At 40.9% G+C, this 22,512-nt stretch overlaps 2 protein-coding genes across 2 annotated transcripts; both read right to left on the reverse strand.

Moving 5' to 3' along the window:
• Positions 1–5,026: 5,026 nt before the first annotated feature.
• Positions 5,027–5,673, reverse strand: LOC142639930 (uncharacterized). Its single transcript, XM_075814055.1, has 2 exons — positions 5,144–5,673; positions 5,027–5,051 (listed from the first exon to the last, which is right to left on the reverse strand). The coding sequence occupies exons 1-2, from the start codon at positions 5,671–5,673 to the stop codon at positions 5,027–5,029; spliced, it is 555 nt and encodes a 184-aa protein (XP_075670170.1).
• Positions 5,674–7,384: 1,711 nt separating this feature from the next.
• On the reverse strand, positions 7,385–9,504 carry LOC142638721 (vignain-like). Its single transcript, XM_075812790.1, has 2 exons — positions 9,334–9,504; positions 7,385–8,020 (listed from the first exon to the last, which is right to left on the reverse strand). The coding sequence occupies exons 1-2, from the start codon at positions 9,467–9,469 to the stop codon at positions 7,416–7,418; spliced, it is 741 nt and encodes a 246-aa protein (XP_075668905.1). The 5' UTR covers positions 9,470–9,504; the 3' UTR covers positions 7,385–7,415.
• Positions 9,505–22,512: the final 13,008 nt, after the last annotated feature.

Genomic DNA, 22,512 nt, shown 5'->3' on the forward strand with positions numbered 1-22,512 from the left:
ATAAATTATAAATTGTGTCATTTCTATTAAATACCTCAATTTAACTTCAAAAATATTCATCACAAATGTCAGAGCTCTAAATCCACCAAAAATTAAAAACATCTTCAAAATAATTCTCCAATACAATGTTTAATACCATAAAAATAAAATAAAATCTTCAGTCCCACAAATACTTCGTAATTGTTTACTCCCAGTAATCTCTACTCCAATAATCCCTCTAATGTATCTATAAGGGGAAAATAAAGGGGGGTGAGATAACTCAATAAGTGGAAATCACTAACATTGGGGTGTGAGAACAACCTTAAAAAAATAATTCTTACAAACAATTCATTACTCATACCTCATCAATATTTTATCATAAAATATTTCGTATAAAAGAAATATTAATCTTTATATAGTGAGCCATCATAGTGTGTGTGTGTGTGTGTATATATATATATATATATATATATATATATATATATATATATATATATATATATATATATCAATACCATTACAAACATAATTTCCTAGGCTTTACTCGTGGTCAACGTTTACGCCCCGTTGACAGGGTTGTGCTATCCCCTTTTTGGGACTAGAACCTCCTTTTCATTCACTTTCTTAAGGATGGTACCTTTAGAACCTAAAGGTGCACTCCCTTGCTAATGAGCTTCTTTTTGGATCCTCAATAGCATACTTTCTTGTTAAGAATCTACCAAATGTGCACTGTCCCATTTTCCGGGAACGTCCCTTGCTAAGAACTAGCTGCAATATGATTGTCACTTGCTAAGAACTAACACAATACTGAGCTTTTTAATCACGACTTGCCATAGGTTTTCAAAATATATTCAAGATGCTCACATAAATAATCCATTCATAATTCTCAAAATAAAAATATATATTCACACATACAAGTTTAAATAAATTTAGATTGTCCCACATGTTTTTCATAAAATGAATATTCAACGTACACATCAAGCATTTATAAAGTATCAATTTATATATAAAATTAACATATTTATTTAATATAGAATAGTTTAATAATCAAACATTGTTTTGAAAAAGCCCCCAAAATTAGCAAACACCACTTACCTCTTAGTTGCTCAATAAAAGAAATCAACCTCCCTTGAATCACACTAGATCAGTAGAATTAGAACCTAGCAACACCAAAGATAGGTCTATCAATACACAATTTCCTTCTCAAAAACCTATTCTTACGCTTAAACAATTTTATCCTAGACAATACTAATGTATCCAAAAAATTTCATTTATTCACTTAAAAAATATTGCTGCCAAAATTTTTTTTTTTTTTCCATTGATATAGTCATGAATATTTAAGACTTCAAAATGGCCGAATAAGGGAAATCTCATCAATCTACAATTCACATCCTTTCTTGTCATATAGCTATATCCATCACTCCTAGTCTAATATAAAAATAATCATTGGACATCCTTTCCCATGATATAAGGATAAATGGGGGTTGATGAGATCAGAATGTATGCCTAAAAGTCCTTCTACATTTAATATATTGATAGGTTAGATTTTATGAAGTCATGCCTATTGTCCTATTAGCTACTAAAGCAATTTCAAGCACTATTCCTCCCTGAAAACGTGGGATGATTCTCTAGCCATATATTACATATCTCAGTTCATCTAATAAATGACTCATAACTCTTGATGTCGCAAGACATAAACGATGTTGCTGGGTATAGATTGGACAATGATAAGAGTGTAGGTGCATGACATATGGTGGAGGAATTAACAAGGCCATATACAATTTTAAAATAACCGTAAAGCAGCCCTATTATTCTATCAGGTACACCAGTAAGAGACGCCTCCTATCAGAGTGGGAACAAACCATACCTATAGACTCCAATCTCACGGCCACAGTGAAGAAAAGCAAAGCTCAACAGTCGGCTGAAGCAAAAGGATGCCCCATCAGCAAAATACATGTGTGACTAAAAGGGAAGAAAGCTAGGGTTTTATTTATTTATTTATTTATTTTTATTTTTTTATGGCTTAACAAGGCCCATATATATTCACTTATGTGACCTCACTTGGGCTTCATATTCCATAGTATATATCTCACTTTTAATATCTTAGGCCCAAATCAATTTAATTCATTTAATTGTAGGCCTCCTTTATAATTTACGTATAATAATTAAATTGGTATCAAAATTATGGGGTGTTACATCCTTCCCCCCTTAAAAAATTTCATCCACAAAAATTGTACATACCTTCGTTAACGAACAACTCTGGATAATTTGATTTCATCTCATCTTCTCGCTTCCAAGATGCCTCCTCCACTGTGTGATATGGTCTTGGTGCGTACCACTTGATCCTTGCGATCAAGAAGTTGGATTGGAACTTCCTCATAAGTCAAGTTGTCTTTGACCTTGAGTGGCTCATAGTTTAAAACATGCGAAGGATCCGGAATGTACTTCCTCAACATGGAAACATGAAACACATTATGCACTCCTGCAAGTGTAGGTGGTAAGGCCAACTCATAGGCAACTTTACCAATGCGTTTTAGGATCTCAAATGGACCAACAAATCTGGGACTCAACTTTCCTTTCTTCCCAAATCTCATCACACCCTTCATTGGGGCGACTTTCAAAAATACCATATCTCCAACTTCAAATTCGACTCCCCTTCTCGAGTTGTCATAATAACTTTTCTGTCGACTTTGTGCTGTTTGCAATCTTTTACAAATCAGATTAATCTTCTCAGATGTCATCTGAATGATTTCTGGTCCCAACAATTTTCTCTCACCAACCTCTTCCCAACACAATGGGGACCTGCATTTTCTACCATATAAAGCCTCATAGGGAGCCATCTCAATACTAGAGTGGTAGCTATTATTATAGGAAAACTTTGCTAAAGACAAGTACTTTTCCCAACTTCCTTTGAAATTCAATACACAAGCCCTTAACATATCCTCCAAAGTACGAATAGTCCTTTCTGATAGTCCATCTGTTTGCAAGTAGAAAGCTATACTAAAGCTAAGATTAATACCCAAAGCTTTATGCAGGCTTTCCCAAAACTTTGAGGTGAATCTTGGGTCTCGATCAGACACAATTGATGTTGGAACTCTATGAAGACTCACAATCTCATCAATATATATCTGTGCTAGTTGATCAAGTGAGTAGGTCATCTTAACCAAAATAAAATGTGCTATTTTTGTCATCCTATCCACAATTACCCAAATGGCCTCATGTCCTTTAGGAGATCTTGGCAAACCAGTCACAAAATCCATACATATATGCTCCCACTTCCATTCGAGAATGGGAAGTGGTTGCAGCAATCCTGAAGGTTTCTGGTGTAGTGCCTTAATTTGTTGACAAGTCAAGCATTGCTCCACAAACTGAGCTATCTCTATCTTCATGTTATTCCACCAATAAGTTTCTCGAATATCACAATACATTTTAGTGCTACTAGGGTGCATTGAGTATGGGGTACGATGGGCTTCTTCCATAATCTCCTTCTTTAATGCAAAATCATTTGGCACACAAAGTCTACTTCCAAACCTCAAAACACCATCATTAGACACATTAAATTCTGGTCTCTTCCCTTCTTGTACTTCTCCTATGATCTTTACAATTTGTGCATCATCAACCTGTGACCTCTTAATCTTCTCAATCAAAGTGGGTTGTATTGTCAAACTGGCCATAAAGAATTGGGAGTCACCCATGAAAATTTCAATTCTCATCCTCTCCAAGTCATTAATAATCTCCTTTTGAGTAGTTAACAAGGCAACTGAGAAACTACTTCCGACTAAGTGCATCAGCTACCACATTAGCCTTGCCTGGATGGTAATTGATTGAGCAATCATAATCTTTAATCAACTCAAGCCACCTTCATTGCCTCATATTCAATTCTTTCTAAGTAAAGAAGTACTTCAAGCTTTTATGATATGTATAAATTTCACACCTTTCACCATACAAATAGTGTCTCCAAATCTTCAATGCAAACACCACTACAGCCAGCTCCAAATCATGAGTGGGATAATTTTGTTCATAACTCTTTGATTGGCGGGAAGCATAAGCTATGACTTTACCATGCTGCATCAACACACAACCAAGCCCTTTTCTTGAAGCATCACTATAAATGACAAAGCCTCCCAAGTTGTTAAGGATAGTTAGTACTGGTGCAGTGACCAACCTTTGCTTAAGTTCTTGAAAACTCTTTTCACATTCTTCTGTCCACACAAACTTGGCATTCTTACGAGTTAGATGAGTCAATGGGGCTGCAATACGGGAAAATCCCTCCACAAACCTCCTATAATAGCCAGCAAGGCCCAAAAAGTTTCTGATCTCACTCACATTCATCGGTCTTGCCCAATCAACCACAGCTTCAACCTTACCAGGGTCTATAGAAATTCCTGCCTCAGATATCACATGCCTTAGGAACACCACTTGATCAAGCCAAAATTCACACTTCTTAAACTTTGCATATAACTTCTTCTCCCTCAAAATTTGAAAAACAATTCTCAAGTGCTCTTCATGTTCTTCCATGCTTTTGGAGAAGATTAGAATGTCATCAATAAAGAAAATAACAAAGCAGTCTAAGTACTTATGAAACACCTTATTCATCAAGTCCATAAATGCAGCAGGAGCATTAGTCAAACCAAAAGGCATTACCAAGAATTCATAGTGCCCATACCTCGTCCTGAAAGCTGTCTTGGGTATGTCTTCACTCTTGATTTTTAATTGGTGATACCCAGAACGAAGGTCAATCTTATAGAAGACTTGTGCCCCTTGCAATTGATCAAATAGGTCATCAATACGAGGGAGAGGGTATTTGTTTCTCACAGTAACCCGGTTTAACTCACGGTGGTCAATGCACAACCTCATAGTCCCATCCTTCTTTTTCACAAATAAAACAGGTGCACCCCAAGGGGATGCACTTGGTCTGATGAACCCCTTGTCTAGAAGTTCTTGTAACTGGTCCTTGAGTTCCTTAAGTTTAGTGGGTGCCATTCGATATGGTGCTTTCGACATAGGAGAAGTTCCAGGGAGCAAATAAATGGAGAATTCAATCTCTCTATCTATAGATATCCCTGGTAAGTCTTCAGGAAAGACATCAGGAAACTCCTTCACAACAGGGATATCATCCAACTTCAATTCCTCTTTCCTAGTGTCCACTACATGAGCTAGGTACCCTTGACATCCTTTTCGTAATAGACGCTGAGCCCGAAGGGCTGATATCACCCTAGGTAAAGCATGAATCCTAGAGCCCTTAAACTGAAATTCAGGTTCTCCTATAGGCTGAAACACCACTTCTTTTCTAAAACAATCTACACTAGCATGATAAGTTGCCAACCAATCCATTCGCAAAATTACATCATAGTCATACATGTCCATCAAAATCAAGTCTGCTAACATTTCCCTATTCTCAATTTGAATAACACAAGACTTAAGCATAAAATTACACACTAAAGAATCACCCATAGGTATGGCCACAGACAAGTCATAATCCATAAGTCCAGGTTTCTTATCACATAACTTAGCATATCGAGTGGAGATAAAAAAGTGTGTAGATTCGGAATCAAATAGAGTTTTAGCAAAGTTTGAGAATAATGGGAGGATACCTACAACCACAGTATCTAAAGCTTGAACATCATGTAGTGTGAGTGCAAACACTCTCCCTTGTGCCTTCCTCCTTTGATCATCCTTTATAGGTTGTGCCATTGAGTTTTATTAAGGAGATGTACAACTTCTAGCTAAGTGTCCTGTCTTCCCACAATTATAGCAAGCCTTTCCTTCAAAGAAACATGGCTTATCTCCATGGAACCTTCCATATGTAGGGCAAGTCGAACTTCTACCTTGAGCATTCTAGGGTTGATTCTTATTTTATGGCCTATTTGATGATGAATTACTCCCAGACCTCCCAACAGATCCTTTCTTATTCCAATGACCTTGAGCATTGCCTTGTCGAAAGCCTATCTGTCCAGTGTTTCTAGGTGGGTTCTCATTCTGAACATTGTTCTTGGAATCTTCCTCCAATCTAATAGCTCTCTTAACTGACTCTGCATAATTATCAACCCCTGATGCAATCAGATGGTGTCGAAGTCTCTCATTCAAACCCTTTTGAAACCTGCCTGCTTTTTTCACCTCAGTAAGGATTAAGTGGGGTCCAAAGCGAGATAACTCAATGAACTTGGCTGCATATTGCTCAACAGTCATACTTAGTTGCACCAAATCAGCAAATTCCCTCTCTTTTCGTTCCTGAACCACTTTAGGGAAGTAGTTATCATAGAAAACCCCTTTAAATTTCTCCCAAGTGATGGGGTTTCTCTCAGTGTCCATTCCCTCCAAAATGGCTTTAGTGGATCTCCACCAACGCTCAGCTTCTCCAATCAATTTGAAAGTTGCAAACCGCACCTTCTGAGAGTCAGTGCAATCTAAAGCTTCTACTAATTTCTCCATTTGCAAGATCAAATTCTCAACTTCTGTAGGATTTGGCTTCCCATCAAAGGAAGGGGGATTTTGCTTCATAAAAGTCTCAAAAGAGCAACTAGCCCTTGCCTCTACTCTACCTGCACCTCTACTAGCAACCTGGGTCAGCCTGTCCAACAATCGTGTAGTAGCTTCATCCAAAGGATCAATGCGTGTCGCCCTAGGATGTTCATTATCTCTCACGTTTTGAGTGACTTCAGCCTCAGTACCAACCCTTGCTTTGGTTGACCTTCGAAAATTAACAATAGGTTCCTCACTATTGAAATTAGCTACTCTCTTCTTTTTGGGTGGCATGATACCTAGTTAACAAAGAAATCAAGAAATATAGACGGTGCAATACATGAATTTTTTTTTTTTAAATCCAACTTTTTATATAATTTAATATATTAATTGGACTATTTTCACATGCTTATATAATTTAGTAATAAATTTGTCTCAACATAACGGGTACTATTGTCTCCATTTTTTTATGCTACGTTAATCCTAATAATGGTTTTCTACCCAATGTAACTGGCTTTACATTGTTTTAGATTCAAGTATATATGGATTCTTGTGTGAGTGTATATACATATACATAATTTTACTAACGTACCCAAAACCAAAAAAAAATCCAGCTACCATGTGTATAACTTTTTTTTTTTTTTTGGAACTACTTAAAAATACTATATAAATATTGGATCCCAAGTTCTCCCATGCCTTAAGTGCCATCCAACTCAACTGATCACTTGGTGGTTGTACATATATAACTTGGCAATCCTTTATAATGGAACACATTATTATGTATAAAGTTAAAGCCCCCCCAAATTTAATTTATTGCTACAAAATTACAAATAATTCAGGATTTTTATACATAAAATTTAAGAGCAATTTCTTCACAACACTCCCCTTATTGATCAAGAAAGCATGCAGGGAGACGGTGACATGCATATTGAAGAAATTAAATCCATAACTCACAATTATTATATAAATAACATTTAGACGATAGGGTAAGAGGCTTCTTTGGCAATGAGACAAAGGCCTTCCTTATCATCCATACCTCGCAAGAATCTCATGTATCCATCCTCACCCCAATCAATACCCCACGAATTCTTAATAAGCCAATAATCTAAACCATCATCACTGGTACCATAACCAACTATTGTAACATAATGAACATCATCGCGCAAATCACCACAAGCTCCTGCATAAACACCACCGGAATAGAATCGGAAATCGCCTCCAGTACGAATGGTTGCACCGACAGGTTGGTTTGCAACAGCTTTCATCAGTGATGTCTCACTAGGCGCAGGGTACTCAAACCCCTTAATCTTAACTGCATAGTTTGACGCATCTTGTGTGTGACAACTTTCACTGATTCCCACATAAGGGTAGTTTTCCTGTGTGGTTAGGCCCCTTGTTGAAGTGTAATTGTAGGCATCTTCTAGCAATCGATAAGCACATCCAACGCTTTTAATACCATACTGGTCTATAAAAACTGCACAATCCATGAGTTCTTGTACTGACAGGGAGATCAATTTGCCTGTAGATATCTGGTGGATCCCTTCTATAGCTGCCGCGGCTGCGAAAGCCCAGGAACTTACTGGTGTTTTTCAAATACAAAAGCAACCAAAGTTAGAGACAAGATTATGAGATAGTTACAATAAGAGGGTAAGTATACGTTGTTCTCCAATGCAACAATAACACAACAAATTTCACAATTTTTTTTTAATTTTTGAATGTGGTAGAGAGTATGCTTTTAGATAGAATAGAATAGAAAAAAAAAGTATATATATGGCCAACCCTAACTAATTTGTTTGAAAATTCATAGCCAACTCAAAAATTTTGGAACTAAAGCTTTACTCCTGTTGTTAATGTGGCAAAATGTGATTTGTGTAAAATCACTTTCATAGAACCACCATTCATTAACATTGCTTTTAGAAAGTGCAAGTCCTAGTTAATTAGGTGCTAATATAGACCCCCAAATTTTGATTATGGCTTAATCCGTTTTAAGCTAATCACAACTAATGAGGAATTTACATGATTAACAAATTAGCTAAACACGATTGGTTATCATAGATAAAATCCAAGATTACACATGATGTATTATCAAAGAGAAAAATTGAAGAACTTGACATAAAAACCTCTGCAGCCCTCCAAGCTAGAAATAATTGACTAGTGAATGAGTTGAAATACAAGAGAATATACATAAATACCCTTCAATCCTAAGCTACAAACAAGCTAGATTTCACCTTCAAGCCTTACCTGCTGAAATTGGGCAAACTCCAATGGTTCCCAAGGGTCCAAACAATACTCACAACACTAAGGTGAATGATCAAATCTCATCTCATAGGATATGGTTACGGTGAAAGGGAGAAGGTAAAAAGAATAAGAATGATTTAGCTCTAGGGCTTAAGTATCTCTCTAACTCTACAATACGAGTTTCCTCACTACTAAATAATTGTGGGAATATGATGTATATGTAGTGGGTATGGGAAAGGTACATTAGGTTATCCAACTAACTAATTTCATTTTAGTACCAAGCCACTCACGGGACAACCAATCTCACAAGTTGTCTTGTGAGTTGCTCTCAATAGAATTTTGAATCCCCCCTGAGCAGGCCATATGCATCACTTGTGGGTTGCTTGGTCTAGCGAGTTATCTTGCAAGGTGGCAAATCTAGATACTCTTCATCATCTCTAAGCCCTACCCACTTACAATAAAACCCACAAAATACATAGAAATTAAGGATAGAGAATTAAAGATACAAGGAAATTGGTACCAAATAAAAATGACACAAAAAACACTTTTATTGTATTTAAATCACAACATGCCAACTTAAAAAATTAAAAAAAAAAAGAAAAGAAAAGAAAAGAAATAAAGTAAAATTTAATTTGTCATATCTTATTGTCTTACCACACTGGTTGCCGGTGTCATACAAGACAGGCGTGACAGCTCCATTCTTTCTCCAATCCACGCTAGCGGGGAGTGTAGTCATATTTTCATACCTAAGAGAGGGTACAGGATTTTCTATCCTTTGTTGATAATCCATAACACGCCTATCTAGTATTGAATACCTATTCTGCCGAAACTCCCAGCTGAGTTGGTCAGCAAATTTATTAAGGGCTAATTTGTATGGTCGGTTTGCACCATTGATATAATCAACCATATAAGCATTGTCTCGGAATATCCCAAATTTGGATTCTTTATCCCCAGCATCTTGATAAACTTTCCCATATTTTGATATCCATTGTTCAAATCTCTCAGACATATTTGGATCGTCAAGATTGGTGGACATAACCACTTGGAAAACCCATACCAGTACGAGGAAAAGAGATGATATGAATTGCTTTCGGTGCATTAAGGCCATTGTCTTCAACCACTCAATATGTTCTACAAGTGAAAATGTAATGTTTTACAATGGAGATGGCTATGATTCTTGAGTGCCCAGCATATCTATATATATACAAAGAGAGAGAGAGAGAGAGAGAGAGAGAGAGAGTAATGGAAAACGTATTCAAGACTTGCTTCCAGTTATTAATTTAAGTTCTATTAGTGACAGTTTTTTCTTGAGTTCATTTACTTTGCAAACATATATATCTTAATTTCATTTCTCTTCCATTTTAATTCCGTTATTACATATTTAAGAATTAACTCAAATTAATTAATGAGCCTTTTTCGGACCCCATCATCTCAGCCTGGTCAAGGGGTGAGTCCCAAGTGGTTAAAACCTGTTGACAATGGGTTTCAAATTGATTTTATTTCATTTCAAGTTTGTCTATCATATCATAAGTTTTGTTAACATTCATTTCAAATTTCAAATTTAAAAATAGATTTGGTAGGACTATCAAAGAGATAACACCAAAATTTTAAAAACTTGATTTTTGAGGCAATGTATATTTAAAATAATCAAAGTTAAAACTAATTTTAAAGGAAATGTGTATAGTTTCATTTTGAACTAGTCCTTTGGATAAAAAATTATCAAAATTCAAAACAAAAAAAATTTGTTAGAACCCCACATCCCTAAATATGCTGAGTTCTTTTATTCGAAAGAAATATTCTATTTTTCATTTCAATTGGCCATTATTTATGTATTTTCTATATTGATTTCCCATTTTTTGTTATTTTAAAAGTTGGTGGCATGGGTTAAAAAAGAAAGAAAAAAAAATGTGGCATGATTCTAATTGTATTTATAATGGTTTAATTCCCTTAAATCTTCTTATCTGTTAGGCCCCAAACAAGCTTTTAAATTGTCTAATGGCTGAGCTCAACTAATTAACATGCATATTAGTACGTAACTGAACACTATGAGGAAATTTGTGATGCATTAATCCATTGCTCTCTAAACTCCGGATTTTCATTCCGCATTTTTTTAAGGAGTGTTTTCTCCTGTATAAGCAGCCACTGCCCCTCTTACATTGATTTGAATTTCGGCTTAAACTTGCTTTATTTTAGTTTGAAGATAAAATTTGAATTTGAATTTAGCTTGGCGGCTAGATAATTTAAATTTGAAGATAAATTTGTAATTTACAAGTTTGTAATTGTAAGAGTAGTACAATAATTGAGTTTGTAATCGACAATAACTTTAAAATTTGTTTAAAGGATTTTCATTTTTATTTTTATATCCATAGTTTTTTAAAATTTTTGATAAATTTATTTAATGGTAATTTATGAAACCTGTAAGTGCACAATTGCACCTGGCCCCAAGAACAGTTACGGGCCCAGGCCAAATGAGCCTTAAACAATATGAATTTGTAGAGTGTGGGCTTGAAACCCAGGTTAGAAGTATGTGGGGATTAAATGACAAACTAAGGATTTCGAATACTTGGAAACAATAAGGAATATTGTAAATTGGCCTCCTCGGACGTAAACCGAGAGCTGTTCTTATATTATATCCCTTTCTTAGTCTTTTCTCTCTTTTTAGGTTACAAAAAGTCTTTTTCTTTCTGTCTTAAATTGCTCTTTATATACTACTCTTTTGAATGCTTTGTACACGTGTTGCCTCACCTCCCCCTTAGCCTAGATATTTCTTTTCTCAGTGCCTTTGAATAGTAACCAGAAGTTTCTCTTCCACTGCTTCAGTGTGTCACTTCCCCATAAATGCGGCCGTGGTGGTAGGTGCAGGGTCTTTAATGTGGAGGTAGCAGCCTTTATCTTTGACATTTCTTCAACACCGGTGCTTCTGGGCGTTCTAGGGTTCACCCCTTTTAACCATTGGCCTTTAACTGTGTCATCCCCTAACCTTTACTATGAAATCCCGAGTTCTTTGGTGCTCATCCGAGGGTAAGTTCACTCCTCGGCTGGATCCTCGGATCCTCGGCGTATGGGCCGACCCATAGCACTAACAACTTCCAAACCCGTGGTCGGTCGGTCTTCCTTAACACCGGCCCAAAAGGCCCACGTTCCCATCGGGATCTTTTTGCCCCCCACAATAGCCCCTCAAAACTCTAATTTTCAACGTCCGAGGAGAAAATAGGGTTTTGATCCGACGAGAACCTACTCCAATCATTTTGTGAGTATTGGCACGTGTGGAAATCGTTTCGCGTCCCGAAGATGCCATTTGGCGGTTTTATTTTGAACAACGCGCGTATTTAATACCGCGTTTACACTTTGTCCCTCACGTTCAACGCGAGATGGGCATCCAACGGCCCTCATTACTCCACAAAATTTTAGGCGGGACAAATATAATTTCGAGGCCGCCTTTTCGCACGTCGTGACGCTTCGGGAATCGCGCCTTCATTTAATTCCTCGTGATCAATCCCATCAAAACACCAACAATCATCCTTTACCAAGTAAAACCGTGGAAATCTCGTACCTTCAACCTTGTAAGTTCTTGCTCTCTCTATTCTTAACCCTTTCTCCTCGGATACACCTCCTACTGTCTTCGTAAACACTCTCCCCTTTAGAGTTTAACCTTTCGTTCTTTTCCAATGGGTAAGTTTAAGTGTCTAGTTGATACCGCTCGCCGGGATGGAAGGCTTTAGGGCCAAATACCGTATTCCCGCCGATGTAGGACTAATACTGCCCGGCAAGAAGCGTGGCCGGTTCTAGGAAAGAGGGAGAGGTTATCATTCCTATGATAGCCTTTCTAGAGGGTGGGATGACCCTTCCAATGAAAACCCGTAACTAGGGAGTACCTTCGCAACCACCGCTGTGTCCCGATCAATGCCTCCCAAACGTTTTTAGAGTTCTAGGTAGTGTAGATGCTCTAAACGAGCAGATGGGTTTAAACCTCACATGGCACGATGTCGTGTTCCTATACGAGTCCCATAAACTTTCTAAAGTAGGTTATTACATTAAATCTCGGTCTAGCACCGTTAGGCTAATCTCCGTCCGCCCAAATCAAACAAAGGCATGAAGGACGACTACTTGATCGTGTCCGGAACCGGCACGACGGCTTCCACCGCCCCGCTGAGTGGGGGGATCCGGGTGCGACGCCGTAGGATTAATCTCCCCCACAACACAACTTCTCCTAACACACACACGTAAATGCGTATTCGTACTTACTTAAATTTGTTAAACATCTATGTAAATCGACCAAGTTTGTTTGTTTTGACGTCTTTTTTGCGTATAAGCAACATGTGCGTCCTCGTCCGAGTCACCGTAACATCGCATCTAAACCGGGTACTTCGCTCCGAGGTGTTCGTTAGTGAAGACCTACAACTCCGAGCTGCTCACCTTATTCTTGGGTACACCCCCTTTCCAAAGACTTCAGAGATAGAGAACGCCATAATTGCGGGCGACCGAAGACGAAAGAGGATAAACGTAGCTCGGCCCCACTTTTTGGACGACCGTGACCTCCCTGGGACGCTCCTAATACCATTTTGTACAACCGGCCGATAGCAAGCGCAGTCCCCTCGCCGTGCACTCACAAGCAACTCGTCGTTCAAGAGCAGGTGTCTTCTTCACACACACTTGACGACGAGATAGACCAATTCCATCTCGAAGACACCGAGAGACCTCGCGGGAACCAGTTTGTGGTACTTTCCGACGAGGAGGAAGAAGCCACCGAGGCCTCTGGAATTGCAGGGTTTGTGGTTGCCCTTCCCGAAGACGAATTAGAAGAAGACATGGGAAGAATGGAGGGTCTTCTCACCAATAGGGCTGCTAAGGTTGCAGAGAAAAAGAAAACGGGGACGTCCCAAGTTCCCCCAACCTTACCTCCTCCTCCTCCTATAGCTGAGCCAAAACTGCCAGCCGAGGATCCCAAGAAGAAGAGGAAGGGGGATAATGAGGGGACGATTAATAAAGACCCCAAGAAACCACGCCAACAACTCCCACCGGCCCAGCCAGGAAGCCGGACAAGGGCAAGGGTAGAGCCCGTTCGGTAGAAATCGGGAAATCGTGGACGAGGCCGAAGTGCGCCGAGCACCGACCACCCGGTCACCCGATCTAAGGCTGGACGGCGCACCCATCTCCCGCGCCCGCATAAGGGCAGTTCAACAAGGCCACGCCCACCACCTGGCCGAGGTCTTGGAACGCCCTCTTCTGCTGCCCAAGGACATGGAGACCTTGGAAAAGATGGGCCAGCCACAACTATTCCTCTCACTAAAAAGAGACTTAGCGTTGGTAAGTTTTTCTCCTTTTTTAGGGAGATTCCACTTTTAATAATATTTATAAGTAAGTTTGTTTCTTATTATTCCTAACTCCATCATACTTTACTACAGGCTATTCAGGAGGTCTTCGTAGCTGAGAAGTTTATTGAAGACACTCGGAAAATAGCCAGGACTGAGCTCGAAATCAGGATGGAAACTGAGAAGTCCTTGGGCACAGCCCTTGATTCTTTAGAACAATAATTTCAAGTGTTAATTTTCCCAAAGTAGGAGGTCCGAGGACCCGGCATAACTAAGGTTCTGTTTAACAAATGATAAGACATCAATTTCCACAAGGTTTGTGGTCCGAGGACTGCACTTAACCAAGTTTCTGTTTGATTCTTTAGAACAATAACTTCAAATGTTAATTTTCCCAAAGTAGGAGGTCCGAGGACCCGGCATAACTAAGGTTCTGTTTAACAAATGATAAGACATCAATTTCTACAAGGTTTGTGTTCCGAGGACTGCACTTAACCAAGTTTCTGTTTGATTCTTTAGAACAATAACTTCAAATGTTAAATTTCCCAAAGTAGGAGGTCCGATGACCCGGCATAACTAAGGTTCTGTTTAACAAATGATAAGACATCAATTTCCACAAGGTTTGTGGTCCGAGGACTGCACTTAACCAAGTTTCTGTTTGATTCTTTAGAACAATAACTTCAAATGTTAATTTTCCCAAAGTAGGAGGTCCGAGGACCCGTCCCTACTTAGGTCCTGTTTAACAAATGATAAGACATCAATTTCCACAAGGTTTGTGGTCCGAGGACTGCACTTAACCAAGTTTGTGTTTGATTCTTTAGAACAATAACTTCAAATGTTAAATTTCCCAAAGTAGGAGGTCCGAAGACCCGCATAACTAAGGTTCTCCGTTTTAACAAATGATAAGACATCAATTTTCACAAGGCTCGTGGTCCGAGGACCGCACTTAACCAAGTTTCGTTTGATTCTTTAGAACAATAACTTCAAATGTTAAATTTCCCAAAGTAGGAGGTCCGAGGACCCGCATAACTAAGGTTCGTTTAACAAATGATAAGACATCAATTTCCACAAGGTTTGTGGTCCGAGGACCGCACTTAACCAAGTTTCGTTTCGATTCTTTAGAACAATAACTTCAAATGTTAATTTTCCCAAAGTAGGAGGTCCGAGGACCCGCATAACTAAGGTTCTCGTTTAACAAATGATAAGACATATCAATTTCCACAAGGTTTGTGGTCCGAGGACTCGCACTTAACCAAGTTTCGTGCTTGATTCTTAAAATTGATAATTGCGAGCGTCGTGCTACTCATAACTTTGAAATACAACCGACAAAAGCTCATTTCATTAATAATAATACCTTCTAAGATTATTTACATTCCATGGACGTGGAACAATTCGTTCGTCTAGATCGCCTAGCCTATATGACCCTATGCCTCGCTACCGAAACAATACGATAGGGGCCTTCCCGCTAGGTCCTAGCTTACCCCATGCCGGGTTCTTAGAAGTGCCTACAACTTTCCTTAATACAAGATCACTGTGTGCAAGTGGCCTTAGCTTCACGTGGGCATCATATCCTCGTTTTAGCTTCGCCGATAATAAGCCAATTGGACCATAGCCGCCTCACGCCGTTCCTCAAGTAAATCAAGATCTTTCTCTAGAAGTCCCCGGTTATTCTCTCGGGCTAAAAGAACTTGTCTTTAAAGTAGGAAAACCAGATTCTAGCGGTATCACCGCCTCGGCTCCATAAGTCGTAGAATGGCGTCTCTCCGCCGTGGACCCGCGCGGTGTGGTCCGATATGTCCACAGGACATGAGGGAGCTCTTCTACCCATCTGCCTTTTGCATCGTCCAACCTCTTCTTGAGCCCGTTAACTATGACCTTGTTAATCGCCTCGGCTTGTCCATTTCCTTGAGGGTAACCGGGTGGAATATCTCCGTTTATGATACCCATGTCACCACAATACTTCCTAAAAGCCCTACTATCGAACCGGACACCATTATCGAGATGAGTGTGTGTGGTATTCCGAATCTAGTGACAATATTTTTCCATATAAATTTCTTGGAATCAACATCTCGTATATTGGCTAAGTGGCTCGCCTTCAACCCATTTAGTGAAGTAGTCCGTTCCCACGAGCAGCCACCTTTTGTTGCCAACCTCTCTCGAAAATGGCCCTACAATGTCCAAGCCCCATCGTGCGAAAGGCCAAGGGCCGGGAGAGAGGGTTAAGAACCCCTCCGTGTTGGTGGATATTAGGGGCGAACCTCTAACATTGATCACATTTTCTCGGCATAGTCCCGAGCCTCCCTCTCGCATATCGGGCCACCAATAACCCCGAGTCGTGGGCTCTGGGCTAAGTACCTTCCCCCAGTGTGGCTCCCACAAATTCCCTCATGCAATTCCTCCAACAATGCTTCTGTTGATTCAGGGTGTACACATAACAAGTACGGTCCTGAAAAGGATCGTTTGTATAGCTTGTGGTCCTCGGACAACCAGAAACGCGGCGCCTTTCGACGTAACTTTTCTGCTTCAGCCTTGGCTTCGGGAAGAATGCCATTTTTAAGAAAAGATATGATTGAATCCATCCAACTAGGACCAGGCCTTATTAGATGGATGCGAGGTGCGTTAGCAGTTATAAGAGAATGTTCTACCAAATCCTGAACGAGGATAACCCTTGGTAAACCTTGAGCCAAGGATGTCGCCAACGTAGCCAAGGAATCTGCATGAGTGTTTCCACTCCTAGAAACGTGAGCTAAGGCAAAGGAGTCAAATTCAGCCTGCTGGCGTTTGACATGGGCCAAATATTCCTGCATTCTGGGGTCTCTAGCCTCCATGGTTCCCATGACCTGGCCGACCACTAACTGAGAGTCCGAGAACACGTGGATTTCCTTGCCACCCATCTTATGTACCATTTGCATGCCTACCAAGACTGCTTCATACTCGGCCTCGTTGTTAGTAGCCGAGAAGGCCAATCTCAAAGATTTTTCGAAGACAATTCCCTCAGGGGACATTAGAACAAGTCCAACACCAGACCCTTTTTGATTAGCAGCCCCATCCACATAAACTCTCCAAACCGAGGGCGATACGTCTGTGATCACACCAACTGATTTTTCACCCATGTGTGCTTCTTTTGAAGTTTCTTCTAACAATGGTTCGCAAACTCGCCACCAAATCAGCGAGGACACCGTCCCTTTACCGATGTGCGAGGCCTCGTATTTAACATCAAAGGCTCCCAAAATGGTTCCCCATTTTGCCACCCCGCCGAGTAATCGGCACTACGCAACACGGCCTTAAGAGGCAACTCGGGTCAAAACAACCACAACATGAGATTGGAAATAATGAGGAAGTTTGCGCGTGGCGTGGACTACGCCGTAAGTGCTTTTTCCAAGGGCGGATAGCGCACCTCGGCCTCATTCAAGGACTTACTAACGTAGTAGATCGGTCTCTGTACCCCGCTTTCATTCCTTATAAGGACTAAGCTCACCGCGTGAATAGCCACGGCCAGATAAGCAAATAAAACCTCGTCCACTTTAGGGCGAGATAAAATAGGTGGCCGAGAAAGATATTGCTTAAGCTGTTGGAAAGCTAATTCGCAGTCCTCGGACCATTGAAACCCTTTCCACTTGTGCAACAACTGAAAGAAAGGACGACACCGATCAGCTGACCGAGAAATAAATCTATTCAACGCAAAGAATCATTCCAAATTTCACTTCGAATCTCTTTGGGTTCCTAGGCGGCCGCAAATTCGAATAGCCTTAACTTGCACCGGGTTTACCTCTATGCCCCTACGAGTAATCATAAATCCCAAGAACTTCCCGCATCCCACGCCAAAAGAACACTTGGAGGCGTTAAGGCGCAATTTATACTTCCTTAGCATCCGGAAGGTGTCGGCCGTATCCGTCATGTGTGAAGGTACCGTCTTACTCTTCACCACCATATCATCCACGTACACTTCGATGGTTTTCCCTAGTTGCTGTTCAAACATTCGGGTCATCATTCTTTGATAAGTAGCCCCAGCATTTTTTAATCCAAATGGCATGACCTTATAATGATACTTCCCGGTTGGAGTAATGAAAGCAGCTTTCTCCCGATCCTCTAACGCCAAGGGAATTTGGTGGTAACCCCGGAAGGCGTCCAAGAAACTCATCCGAGGATGTCCAACAAGAGCATCTACCGGTTGATCAATCCGTGGCATTGGGAACGAATCTTTAGGACAGTCTTGTTCAGATCGCAAAGTCCACACATTCTCTCCACTTGCCGTTCTTCTTCTTAACAACAACAAGATGAGCCAACCATTCAGGGTAGAAAACCTCTTTGATAGCCCCCGCCCTTTTGAGTTTAAGAACCTCTTCCTTCACAGCCTTCGAATGTTCTCGGAAGATCGCCGAGGTGGCTGCCTCCTCGGAAAATTGTCAGGATTGACGTTTAAACGATGAAAAATAAATTTAGGATATACGCCTGGAGCATCATCGGGTTCCAACGCAAAAACATCTAAATTTTCTTTCATAAATTTCAACAACTCCATCTTCTCTTGGTGTGGCAAAAGTATGCCAACTTGGAAAAACCTCTCCGGATCATCCGTTATTACAAACTTCTCTAACTCCTCACAAATAGCCTCGTCTCCCGTCATCGCTCCAGGTGCCTCCGGAGCCGTTAATTGCTATGACTCCCGGATGGGCAAGGTTGATGACTCAATTTCGACCGACGAAGCACCGCAGCGGATATGCATTGCCTAGCCACTACCTGGCTGCCGAGGATTTCCTCAACATGCTCCCCCGAGGGGAATTTCACCTTAACATGTAAGGTAGAGGAGACAGCTCCCAAGGCGTGCAACCATGGCCTGGCGAGGATGGTTGTATATGGAGAGTACGCATCAACCACAATGAAATCTACCTCAACCGTTTCGGTGCCGGATTGAACGGGTAAACGGATCTGTCCCTTCGGCATAACGGCCCTTCCTTCGAAGCTTATAAGTGGGGAGTCATAAGGGGTTAAATCTTCCAACTCCAATCTTAGCCCTTTAAATAGATCGTGGTACATGATATCCGCACCGCCGCCCCGATCTATCATCACCCTTCTCACATCATAGTTCCCTATTCTCGAGGGTAACCACAAGAGCATCGTCACGGGGCCGGATAGTCCCTACCTTATCCTCCTCGAGAAACCCAAGACAGTAAAGTGCTCTTTAATCTCTTCGGCTCGCTACCCACATCCTCGGCCTCGCGGATGGGAAACCGCCATAACCCTAGTGGGACCCGAGCCGGTCCTACTGTGTGCAGCGAAGATAACATTAATTGTTCCCAATGCTGGCCAAGATGAACCGTTCCTCCGATTGTTTGAACCAACTTGACCGACCCGCCCGTGGGCCGACACAAGTGCCGCTTTAACTTTCCCTCACCGACGAGCCGCTCTAGATGGTTCCACGTGGTCCGACAGCTTCTCGCAGTGTGGCCCACATCCCGATGGTACCGACGTAAAAGGTTTTGATTCCTTCTAGCAGTGGTCCCCCGCCATCTTGCCGGCCATCCGAAGAAGGGCTCTTTACGAACTTTTTCTAATAACCGATGCACCGGTTCTCGGAACACGCATTTACACTCGGGGTGCCGCCGAGCCGGATTGTCCGAAGTAATCCCTCCTCGGCTTGTTGTGATATCCGTCCGACCCGAAATCCCTTCTCTCCGCGGGATAACCTTCTCCTTTCCTTTCCCCGCTCGCCGGGTCTTCCTCTACCCTTTTATATTCATCAATACGATCCATAAGACGGCGTACACTGCGGACGGGCTTTTTCGTCAAAGACTTTCTCAGGTCATGATCAGTAGGGAGGCCTACCTTAAAGGTATTAAGCGCCACCTCATCAAAGTCGCCGTCTATTTCATTAAACATCTCCCAGTATCTGTTGGAGTATGCTTTCAGTGTCTCCCCTTCCTTCATGACCATGGATAGCAACGAGTCCAGTGGCCGAGGGACTCTGCTACACGTAATGAACCGCGAAGCAAATGCCCTAGTCAGCTCCCCAAATGACCCTACAGATCCCGATTTGAGACCGTTAAACCATCTCATAGCGACAGGTCCCAAGCTGGAGGGGAAGACTTTACACATCAAAGTCTCGTTGTGAGAGTGCACTGCCATCCTCTAGTTAAAGTGACTCACATGCTCCACCGGATCAGTCCGGCCATTATAGATGGTAAAGGTGGGCTGGGTGAACCTCCTGGGAAGCCTCCCCCTCTCAATCCTCCGTGAAAACGGAGATTTAGAAAGTTGGTGCAACGCCCTACTCATGGTATCGTTGCCTAAGCCCCTAGAACGAAGCTTCTTACGTCTGCGGGTTGGCCGGTCGTCCTCCTCACCGGAGGATGTTGCGCTGGTGGGGGAACATGACCTTGAACTGTACCCAACTCCCCTATCCTTCTCTGAGGAAGAACTATACGAGGACGGGGAAACCTTACGCTTCGCGCGGCGTAACTTCCTCTTCAAACGATTGATTTCCCTCTGCATGGATTTAGAACCCTCATCATGGGTAGTGCTACCCCCTCCATGAGTATGGCTAGCCCCTGGGTATTCTGTATGGACACTTCCCTCACGATCCCTACGATGTTCAAGACGTTGGAAATGATCTTCCGGTTGTGATCCTTGTGACTCTGCATGGTGAGAGCCTAAGCCTGCCATAATATCCCTACCTCTTCTAGACTAGATTCCCCACAGACGGCGCCAATTGTAAGTGCACAATTGCACCTGGCCCCAAGAACAGTTACGGGCCCAGGCCCAATGAGCCTTAAACAATATGAATTTGTAGAGTGTGGGCTTGAAACCCAGGTTAGAAGTATGTGGGGATTAAATGACAAACTAAGGATTTCGAATACTTGGAAACAATAAGGAATATTGTAAATTGGCCTCCTCGGACGTAAACCGAGAGCTGTTCTTATATTATATCCCTTTCTTAGTCTTTTCTCTCTTTTTAGGTTACAAAAAGTCCTCTCTCTTTCTGTCTTAAATTGCTCTTTATATACTACTCTTTTGAATGCTTTGTACACGTGTTGCCTCACCTCCCCCTTAGTCTAGATATTTCTTTTCTCAGTGCCTTTGAATAGTAACCAGAAGTTTCTCTTCCACTGTTCAGGTGTCACTTCCCCATAAATGCGGCCAGGGTGGTAGGTGCAGGGTCTTTAATGTGGAGGTAGCAGCCTTTATCTTTGACATTTCTTCAACACCGGTGCTTCTGGGGCGTTCTAGGGTTCACCCCTTTTAACCATTGGCCTTAACTGTGTCATCCCCTAACCTTTACTATGAAATCCCGAGTTCTTTGGTGCTCATCCGAGGGTAAGTTCACCCTCGGCTGGATCCTTGGATCCTCGGCTGGATCCTTGGATCCTCGGCGTATGGGCCGACCCATAGCACTAACAACTTCCAAACCCAGGGTCAGGTCGGCCTTCCTTAACACAGCCCAAAAGGCCCACGTTCCCATCAGGATCTTTTTGCCCCCCACAAAACCTTTAACTTACTATTTTTAAAGAAATAAGACATTTAATGATTTTTTTTTCTTTTTTCTTTTTTTGAGAAGTATTTAATGATATTTTCTTAAATAGTTAAATTTTCTAAGGCTCCGCTTAAGAGTTCATCAGGGAAAGGAATGGAATGGAATAGAATGATCATAAAGGAATGGAAAGGAATGGAATGTATTTAAGTAAGAGAAAGGAATGGAAAAGAATGGAATTAAGTAACTTTGATTGGATATTTTAAAAGAAATGAATGGAAATGAATGGAATTTAAGTAATCTTGTTTGGGAGTAACAAGGAGGGAATGGAATGGAATCATTTTATGATAATATTACTATTAGATCCCTATTTTAAAGTAAATGGTTGAATATATAGGGGTATTTTGAGAGTTTTAGTAAAAAATTCATTAAATCTAATTTCATTTCCTCCCATTCCTCCCAATTTCGGGGGGAATGAAAATTTTAGATTTTAAGGAAATAGAGAGGAATGAGTGTTCCTCATATTCATTCCATTCCTTCCCACTTAAACTTTCAAACAAGGGAATGGACTTTCCATTCTCTCCATTAAAACTTCCAAACAAAAAAAGGGAAGAATATTCTAAAATTATTCTTTTCATTCCATTCTATTTCATTCCTTTCTCCCAAGCGGAACCTAAGCAGGGCAAACTGTTTAGAACAAGGGAGAAATGAATTAAAAGCATTTAGATAGGTCTTTTTATTAAAAAAATAATAATAATAAAAGAATAGCAATCAGAGGCATTTAGATGAGCCTACTAAAATGCTTGGGGCCTTGGGCAAAGGAAATGATTGTGACCTAGGCTAGGCCTATGTCATTCATATATAGGTTGGGCCAAAATTATGGGCCCGCTTTGACCTGCTTAGCAATTGGACTAGTGGCTTAAGAGGCCTAGTTCCATCATAGATTTTTTTGAACTTTAGGCCGAATATCATGTAGTTCCGTCTATAAGCAATTCGGTTTCTTGGGTTCTAGTAACAAACCGTTTCCAAATGTCCCTTTTTATAGAAAATTATAAATAC

This window comes from Castanea sativa, chromosome 6 (genome assembly GCF_040712315.1).
Source record: "Castanea sativa cultivar Marrone di Chiusa Pesio chromosome 6, ASM4071231v1".
NCBI lineage: Eukaryota > Viridiplantae > Streptophyta > Magnoliopsida > Fagales > Fagaceae > Castanea > Castanea sativa.

What these genes read in the sequence shown, in the direction of transcription:
- LOC142638721 (XM_075812790.1), bottom strand. Translation starts at nt 9,469, where the DNA reads ATGGATTATCAACAAAGGATAGAAAATCCTGTACCCTCTCTTAGGTAT. An exon ending in TGACACCGGCAACCAGTGTG is followed by an intron (nt 8,021 to 9,333) that starts GTAAGACAATAA and finishes GAAAAACACCAG; the next exon opens with TAAGTTCCTGGGCTTTCGCA.
- LOC142639930 (XM_075814055.1), bottom strand. Translation starts at nt 5,673, where the DNA reads ATGGCACAACCTATAAAGGATGATCAAAGGAGGAAGGCACAAGGGAGA. An exon ending in TTACGAAAAGGATGTCAAGG is followed by an intron (nt 5,052 to 5,143) that starts GTACCTAGCTCA and finishes TCTTTCCTGAAG; the next exon opens with ACTTACCAGGGATATCTATA.